The sequence below is a fragment of the Aulostomus chinensis genome, chromosome 2 (assembly GCF_037954235.1).
Source record: "Aulostomus chinensis isolate RoL2024-O1b breed Wild chromosome 2, RoL_Achi_v1.0, whole genome shotgun sequence".
Lineage (NCBI taxonomy): Eukaryota > Metazoa > Chordata > Actinopteri > Syngnathiformes > Aulostomidae > Aulostomus > Aulostomus chinensis.
Genome location: NC_141321.1, coordinates 26,997,271 through 27,006,426, shown reverse-complemented (window position 1 = coordinate 27,006,426; position 9,156 = coordinate 26,997,271). Strand labels below are relative to the sequence as shown.

At 41.7% G+C, this 9,156-nt stretch overlaps 1 protein-coding gene and 1 long non-coding RNA gene across 4 annotated transcripts in view; one reads left to right on the top strand and one right to left on the bottom strand.

Annotated features, from left to right (window-relative positions):
• LOC147269631 (uncharacterized) overlaps positions 1-2,685 on the bottom strand; it is a 20,682-nt gene extending 17,997 nt beyond the window's left edge. For both annotated transcript variants that reach the window (XR_015110468.1, XR_015110469.1), the window contains exons 1-2: positions 2,510-2,685; positions 2,300-2,397 (exon numbers count right to left, since the gene is read on the bottom strand). This is a non-coding gene — a long non-coding RNA (uncharacterized LOC147269631). The remainder of the gene's footprint in view (positions 1-2,299; positions 2,398-2,509) is intronic.
• Positions 2,044-6,768, top strand: bcl2l10 (BCL2 like 10). Of its 2 annotated transcripts, none has more exons than XM_086188143.1 (3): positions 2,044-2,204; positions 3,399-3,845; positions 5,841-6,768. In XM_086188143.1, exons 1-3 carry the CDS (start codon positions 2,172-2,174, stop codon positions 5,955-5,957), a joined length of 597 nt encoding a protein of 198 aa, XP_086044269.1. In that variant the 5' UTR covers positions 2,044-2,171; the 3' UTR covers positions 5,958-6,768. The 2 variants fall into 2 exon arrangements, with proteins under 2 accessions (XP_086044269.1, XP_086044281.1); XM_086188155.1 differs by lacking the exon at positions 2,044-2,204 and adding an exon at positions 2,515-2,764.
• Positions 6,769-9,156: the final 2,388 nt, after the last annotated feature.

Genomic DNA, 9,156 nt, shown 5'->3' with positions numbered 1-9,156 from the left:
GTCTGACTGACACGTCTTCATTTTCCACAAAGAAGTCAAAGGTCCAATGTTCTCTATGTCATTTCAATCATGAACTTTTCCCTGTTATTGCTGCATTGTGGCAAAAGACCGACTGCAGCAGTAATCAAGTTTCAAGGTATACAGAGGAACTTTATAATACTGTCCGCTGTACCTGGTTGGACTTACATAGGAACTATAGATCAAGCTTGTTGTGTTCAACCATTAAAAACCCTCCTTTTTCATTTCCTTTAGGGGTGATTGTGATTGCTATCATAATCATGATATTCATTTAACCCTTTGATAAAGAAACAGGTTTAATTTTAATTTAATTACACTTGATTTGGGGCTGCCGGGAGGGCTGTTAGCACTGTGGCCTCACAGCAAGAAGGTTCCAGGTTCAAGTCCCGGCTCAGGCACGGGATCTTTCTGTGTGAGTCTCCATGTTCTCCCTGTTCCTGTGTGGGTTCTCTCTGGTACTCCAGCTTCCTCCCACAGTCCAAAGACATCAAGAGGGGACGAGGCTGATTGATACTCTAAATTGACCGTAGGTGTGACTGTGAGTGTGAATGGTTGTCTGTCTCTGTATGTCGGTCCTGCGATGGACTGGTGACCTGTCCAGGGTGAACCCCGCCTCTCGCCTGTTGACGCTGGGATAGGCTCCAGCCCCCCCCCCCCCCCCCCCGCGACCCTTAATGTAGGAATAAGCGGAAGACAATGGATGGACTCTTTTTTTAAAATTTCTTATTACATTTTTTTTCACATTGGTCATTTAAAAATACCCTAATTCCAAACAATTTACTTTTTTACTAATTTCTTGTTTGTCATGGTATGTCCTCCCATGTTTATAAAGAATCCAGGTACGTTTGGCAAAGGAGAAGCGAGTATCTGAGAAGTTCCAAATCACTTTGAAAATTTAAAAAAACAACATAAAATTTACAACACAGTTGTATTTATTACACAGACTTGTTGGCAACAGACGTCTGAACACAAATTAGAATTCTCAATGTGGGCCCCCGGGACATGAAAACATTTGAAAACCCTGACCTACACAGCGAGGCCACAGACTGAACTGAGGGCAGAGAGGGAATCCCCCAAATTTACACCAGATGCGTGGAAGTACCTCATCTTTTACTATAAATGCGTGTTCTCTTCACTTCCTCGTGCTGAAGTTGTGGAGCTGATCGTGAGACTGATGGTGGTGAACGAACCTGTAAACCCTTTGACCCCAGGGCTTCAAGCCAGATCTACGTACATGTAAATAATGAAGGCACGACCGACATTCACACACAAAGCAGTTTCTTTAGCTGAAATGCAAACTGAAGTGATTTCAGCTACTGTTCAGGGAAAATGAACACAAAATAGCCGATAGATGATTCTTTCATCACCCCCCCCCCCCATTCATGCTTCAACTTGGATTAATGTGCGTCCTGTGTTCTTGAATAATTGCTTGTTTCATTCATAAAACGTAGTGAAGCGTCTCCATCAGAGCTTTTTCTGAATTGTCATAAACATTAAATTAGTAAATAAAGTTAAAGGTTTGTTTTCTAGCTGCTTCATAAATATTGAAAAACAAATGTATAAATTTGTTTATTCTTTTAACTTATCAACTTATGACCACTAATATTTTTTTCACTGATTAAACTCAGTATTTTTTCACTAAACAATCTGGACTGTGCACTAAAGAATGACATGACATTTTCAGTGCAATAACCCAGAATTTCTTTTGCAAGAATTAATCTTTTCACTAACTACTGTACATAATAATGTGCAATAATTCAGCTAAAAATTCATAGTGTTACTATTCATATTTAAACTTGTAGATGTATTAACATTGTTTTATGTGTATTTCTAAACATAGCCCTTAATTGTAAAGCACCTATCGTATTTTATTTTTCTATTCCGATTCCATGTTTCTTTCTTACATTGAATCAGAAGGCACTTGTGTTTCCATGCTTCTGGTTCTTTATTACGTCTTTATTATTATTTTTAACTGAATTCATGGGTTTCATTCATTTCCATCGCGATACTTTTCTACTTCTATGCGCATATGAAAATATCCGGGTGTTGACGGGAATCTTGCGGGTTTTTTTACGGGCAGCAGGCGGGGGCGGAGTCAGCAGCTAAATGTTGAGCCAGTCCCAGCGACGGGAGGTTCTCCTTCTGCCTTCCGTATGTGCAGAGAGCAGGCTGATATCGCTGGGAGGGTGAGTCCTTCATTCATATACGCACGGAATACTATAGTACCTGTATGTATTTGTATCTCCAAAATATCTGCGGCCAAGTAGAGAGGTTTCCTTACCGGTTTTAAACGGTGGTAAAGCGCTGACGAGGCCCCGGCAGCAGAGCCGGGAGTCAGCTCAGCCTTGGTGAAGGCAATCCTTTGTGTCCTCCATTGCTCTGGTGACAGAGCAAAGGCAGCCGGTTAGCTAGCTAGCTAGCTAGCAAGGTGTAATTTCAACAATTAAGACAACAAAATATAATAATTGACGTTATGAAAAGCTCGGAATACTCTGGTGCTGCTGTCGGTGTGCTATGTTATTAAATTAGCCGTATTTAGCCTCTCCGGTATCCCTCCCCGGGGTGCTCTGACGGGCGCCAGTTGCAATTTTCGTTCTGAATGCTAAAATTAGCAGAAGCTCCGAACCAGTAACGTTGGCCTCAAACCAGCGTTACCCTTTAAATTAGCAGTTCGGCACCTTGTTTGAAAAAAAACGGCCGAATGTGACCGTTACACCTACCTCCGCAAAAACAGAAGCTGCATATTGTAAGTATTCAATGAATAAATCAACGAAATGATTCTGTGGCGAAAAGGAAGCAGGATATGAACATATTAGATGATCCTCGGAAAATGACTGGTCACACATTAACCAAATAACAGAGTTTTTAGGGTTGCATGATGATGTTGTATTTTTTGACTTTTCTTTTTCTGAATACGGAAAAAAAAACCATGCAAACGTTATTATTGTAAAATTGGCATTTTTTTTTTCATTCCAAAGTATTCGGTAAGACTGGTCGTATGTGTGTTGATTCCTCATCATTGATGATGAACAAAGAAGACTAGAGCGAAACTGGGTTGGTTTAAAATATCAATTAGTAGAGGGATTATATTTTTTTTTTAAATGAAAGACCAATACATGGTGACATGATTGTTCATAGCCGAAAGTAGCATTTTCAAACATGACCCATGTGCAATACATTTGGTGTTTTTGATTCTGGGTATAATGTACTGTTTGAAGATTCTAATACAGATTAATTAGTAGATAAATCTTAAATGAATAGTTAGTTCCTGTCCCCTCCACACTCAATGTCTTCTGTTCTCCACAGCAGCTTTACTCCTACCAGTCAACCAGCCTCTACCGTGTCTATAAATGATTTTCAGTGTTTTTCTCCTCCAATAGAAAATGTCGTGTGGGCTGTGGAAAGACACCCGGGCTCTGGCTAAGGACTACCTGTCCCTGTGTTGCACAAGCCCCCGACCAGCCCCTCCACCTCCCAGCGAGTCAGCTGCTGCCATGAGGCGTCTCGCCCAGGACATGGAGACGCAGCACCAGGCTCGGTTCCACTCTCTTGCTCAGACCTTCCTCAGGCAGTGCGGGGCGGACCCCTGTTCCAGTCTCAGGAAGGTGATGGAAGAGCTGGTGGGAGATGGACACTTGAACTGGGGGAGGGTTGTGTCCCTTTTTACCTTTACTGGGGTGCTGGCCAGACTCCTGATGGAACAGAAAGTGGTGAGGCCGGGGCTGGACCTCGGGCAGGGGCCTGGAAACTGCTGGGGATTGGCAGAGACCATTGCTGATTACCTGGGAGGAGAGAAGAAAGACTGGCTGCTGGCGAATGATGGCTGGGTAGGTGGATATTCTGATCCAGAATTGTTCTGGCGCGACTGCGGAGGTGGTTGACAGACACGCTGACTGAAGATAAGAGAAGAGTTTTGATTGTATCTAAGGTGTCGAGTCAGTTTGAAGTGTTAGAAAAATTCCCAGTCGCATGAAAATGAAAGTGATGTTTTGGAAGCCGCAAGTTGTGGAGGCAGCCTAGTGTAATAGGTTCTGCTCTGGTTTAGGGTCAGATTTATGTGTTTAGCCGCAAATGAACTGCAGATTATGATGTTTGTTCTCTCCGGGGGAAACAAACCTCGTCAGTGTAAATTCAGGGTCTGATAAAATAATCCTGAGATTAGATTATCATGATTGATGTGCGGATTAATGCTGAGTTTAAAAGAAAAACTATCCTTGTGGCTTTTTTAAAACTGGAAATTGTGTGAAGGGTTACTCGCTGAAGTTCCTCCTAAATGAGCAGTTGAACGTCTGCTTCTGTGAATGGCTTTGCCCCGTCCCCCTCCCAAACCCCACACAAACACACACCCCTCCTTTCTTCAGCCGGCAGCTGGTCTCAACACACACGAAAACCAGCTCGGCCAGATGGACTTTGTAGTAACAGTCAAAGCCCCAGTGTATTGAACTTGGCATTGGCCATATTGAAAGTCAGTGTGGTGTGTTGAGAAAAACAAGCAGCTGTAAAGCAGCAAACACCTGGAGCGGAGAGCAGGTGCGCTCACTAGGACAGCGCTTAAAAACGTGATGAAGAATTACAGCCACAGAGGAGGGGGGTCTGACTCCTATCTGGACTCCCCGCAACCGGTAAATAATGGAGGTTCCTGTCAACTAGAAAATTGGCACAAATTTTCAAGTGATTGTTGATTATTGTATGAATCTTTACTTAAAATGTCAAGAAATCTTGAAAATTGCTCATGGTCATTCCTCACTGCCCCAAAAAGATGTTTAATTTGCTTTTGTCCGTCCCAAAGTCAAAAACCCTCAAACGTTTCACCACAATTGACAAAACAAAAACCAGCAAATCTACGGGTTTAATAGTCAGGAACCTGCAAATGTTGGTTTGCATGTAGCTAACGTGAGCAAGTAATCCAATCAGTCCAGTCAATTATTTATTTTCTTAATGAGCAGCGCCTACAACCCTGAGTGACATTTCTTCAGCTTTATCATTCTTTTCTTATTACATTTTTTAGAAACCTGCAGGACAATTGTTGAGCTTCAGGTACTGGCAACACCACCTGACTGAAAAATATTTGTCCCTGGGGAATCCTGAAACCCGAAATGTGCCAAGAATAAAAGATGTTGGTTCCACTCTCAGGATTCTCAAATCCCACGGAGCTGCCATAAACAAGTGGCAGATTAAGCTGCACCATACGCCTTCCACCACACTGACGCAACACTTGATGTGCAAATTCCCTGCAACGTGCCTGTTCCTCGGTCCAAACACAGCATTCCCAGCGTTTTCCCATGAACGCTACCAGGTCTTTAGGTGGGAAATTTTAAGTGTAGGTTTGCCAGAAAATCGACTCTGGTTCTCATTCACACATGACATCTTCCTGGAAAAATGCTGGAACATTCATGGGAAAGACTTCATGTGTGAAATGAGGCTTCATCGCCACCAGCAGGGTTTGGATGATAGCGACATCTTCAGATTTGTTTATTTAATCAAGCAAAAATCTGACTGAACAGTATAATTTTCCTTGTTAGATATTGTAGTTGTCTTTGTCAGCAGCCGCTCAGGAGTTTAAGACAAAAGACTGTGATCGGCACATCTCCAGTCCACTAGATGGCGTCAGACACTTGTTTTTATTCTTCACAATAACATTGTAATAGTCCGGAGCAGCTTTTGGTGACAGTGTCTTTTTTTTTTTAATTATTGTTTTGGCAAACCAGTAAACTCAAGCAAAGCCACGGGTCGCTGGAAGTCATGTGTTTGTATTCTAAACCCTGCAAACTGCATTTTCCTGCTGACAACGCTAACTATTCTACCCCTCTTGTGTTTTGCAGGAGGGCTTCTGTAAGTTCTACAGAACCCGGGAGGTCAGTCGTGACTCGTGTATGAAGACGGCGCTGTTTGCAGTCGCCGGAGTGGGCCTCGCTGGACTCACCTTCCTGCTGCGCTAGTTAGCCTTTTACCTTCTTAAATACGTCCTTATCCAAGTTTTCATTCTCATTGGGCACAATTTAGTTGAGAGTTCGTCCATTCTTACGTCAATGCTGCAAAAACAGGCTTCATCTGTAGTAAATTCAGGGCTGAATGTTTACACACACTCTGGACCCCCACCCCCCTCACACACATACACACACACACACACACACACACACTTGCTCCTTAAGATTGTAAAAATGATCTCAATGCCTTCAGAAATTTTGGAGTAAGTGACACCAGTTTGTGTGACAGGAACGTTACAGAAGCACAGGTCGCGTTTGGAGTTTGTATTTTCAACTGTGCAGCTAAACAAATGATTCATGGCAATTTTTCCCTCCACGTTTGATTTTTGATTTGAAAACTGTCGGCTGCCTTTACTTCACGTGTTTACCTGAGTTGTGTATGTGGTATAGAGCCATTCTAGTGTACAATGTATAAATTAATATATTATATTTATATGAAATGAAACTGTAAGCAGTGGCCCTTTTTTCTAACCGACCCACAGCTACTTCAGTTGAGTCATTGTTTTGGAGTCTGTCCTATTTTCATGTGAAATGTCTGTGACTTACACGGTCGGCAGCGCTGACGACCGACGACGGTGCTATATGTTGTGAAATGTTTCTCTTGTTGATCTACAAACCAGGGACCAATCTAATTTGAAACTTATTAGATCAAACCGTTGCGATGACCCCCCCCCCCCTCCCAGATCTCTTAAAACATTATATTTTTACATTGTTTTGTTCTATTTATTTCACTGTTTTTGTAATAAAAAGATCATATAAGTTGTGAGTCTCGTGTTTGAACGTAACTGGCGAAGCGCCTCTCCCTCCCTGGCGTCATTCAGACATATTGTCATTAATAAGAGATGTTGCGGCGTCTGTCCTGAGGCTCCGCCGACTGTTGCGGTGCTCCGGTTACACAACAAGCTTCTTTAAATGACTTCCTCCGGACCGAAGCTGCTTACAGTAAACATTACCAGTAGAAGCAGTGAGGCTCCTGGAGAAGATTGCATTTTTAACATTGTATTCAGAGGTGAAATCCTCTACGAGTTGCTTCAGAAGGTTGGTAGTAGTTGTGTATCTTACACAGGTAGAAGTACAGACATTGATGGAAAGAACGTGTAGTTTCAGGCTCGGAAATGTACAAAAAGTTGCCCCCTTGAAGGACTGCTCTAACTGCTGTGTCAGTGCCAGGCTAATCAGCCTAAAAGCTTACATGTCAGTAGAGGAGTCATTGTACACGATATGGAACAACATACTGAAAATACCTTGCATCCATATTAGAACTTTGATTCGAATGCAACCTTTAAACGGTGTAGATTGTTCTGTCCCACCACACCCAAATCTGCAATTACTACAAAAACAAAACAACAGATATGTATTACAATATACCGAACTCTGACAACTCTACTTTTAATGAAGTATCTGTACTTTGTCACTCAAGGTTCATTGGAAAAAAGTTAAGGATTCATTTTACATTCAGATACTTATATAGAATAGAATAAACAAAATGCAATGAAAAGTGATCATATTTTTCTATTGTGGTAAATCACCTGGCACTGATTCAGAGTCATTAGGTCACAGTTTTTTGTTTTAAAAAAAAAATGAAAATCTATAGGTCATAACGCAAAGACCGGAGGGGCCGTTAGCTGCTTGAACTGGTTTTAAACTCCATCTGAAGAGTTTAAAGGATGCAAATGTCACAGCCAAACCTAAATTCACTGACTGAATCATATTTGTCCCTCTAAAACATATTTTGATCCTTCAGTTTACTTGGAAAAACAAAAATGAGTACGGTGGTGCAGTGGTCAGTACTGTGGCCTCACAGCAAGAAGGTTCCAGGTTCGAATCCCAGCTCGATCACGGGATCTTTCTGTGTGGAGTCTGCATGTTCTCCCTGTTCCTGTGTGGGTTCTCTCTGGTACTCCAGCTTCCTCCCACAGTCCAAAGACACCAAGAGGGGACGAGGCTGATTGATACTCTAAATTGACCGTAGGTGTGACTGTGAGTGTGAATGGTTGTCTGTCTCTATGTGTTGGCCCTGCGATGGACTGGCGACCTGTCCAGGGTGAACCCCGCCTCTCACCTGAAGGCTGCTGGGATAGGCTCCAGCCCCCCTTTGACCCTTAACAAGATAAGTGGAAGAAAATGGATGTATGTATGTGCATATATTTGTATGTATATGTACGTACATACATATTTGTGTCTATATGTACTAACATATTTTTGTATCTATGTACATAAATATGTGTTTATAGACGTACATATATACATATATTTGTGAATATATATACATACATATTTTGTGTGTATACATGTACATACATATGTACATATTTATTTTTGTGTATATATGTACATACATACATGCATAAATGTTCTGTATGTATGTCAATACATCCATCCTTTTGGGCGAGAGGAGGGGTTCACCCTGGATGGGTTTCCAGGTCATAAATAGATACATTTATACATGTACATATATAAACATATACATAAATACATTTTTGTACATATGTAGATACATATATACATACACATGTATATGTTTATATATGTATGAACAAAAACATAAATACACAAACTTACAATACATTTGTCTCAACATATATATATATATATATATATATGACCGATATATATTACTTTTTTTATATTTTTCACATTAAAAAATAAAAAACACCTGCTTTCGATGGCTTAGTTATAGTTCCAAACACTTGTTAGGAGGAGTTAAATATAAGAGCAATACGCACTATCATCTCAGTAAACATAAAGCAGTCTCTCCGACAGTGCCAACATTTACACAGAAATACATTTATAGAGGTAGAATTCCTTATAGGGTTGTTATTGGTGTTCATTACGCAGCACAGCGTCTAATCAAGAGGTCAGTCAGCATGTCTCTGTCGGTAAGAGGCAGGTGAGTAAGCAGCGTCATAAATCTGATTCGAAACGCGCCTCTCGGATGTCCTCGGGACGTGCGTTCACGTCTTCTTTCCGCCATGAAGTTAAAACTTCGACCAGTAACGCCTTTTCCTCCTCAATGCCGTCAGCTGAAAACACAGTCCGCGCGCTGCTGAACATAGACGCCGCCCTCAACGGTTTTTGCTAAGCGACGAAGCGTTTACCCCAATTTGGCCCGGTCTTATCTCGTCTGCTAGCATGCAGCTGCCTGGGCGAC

Coding starts and splice junctions, on each gene's coding strand:
- bcl2l10 (XM_086188143.1), top strand. CDS start 2,172: ATGTGCAGAGAGCAGGCTGATATCGCTGGGAGG. Junction 2,205..3,398: donor AGGCTGATATCGCTGGGAGG/GTGAGTCCTTCA, acceptor CTCCTCCAATAG/AAAATGTCGTGTGGGCTGTG. Junction 3,846..5,840: donor TGCTGGCGAATGATGGCTGG/GTAGGTGGATAT, acceptor TGTGTTTTGCAG/GAGGGCTTCTGTAAGTTCTA.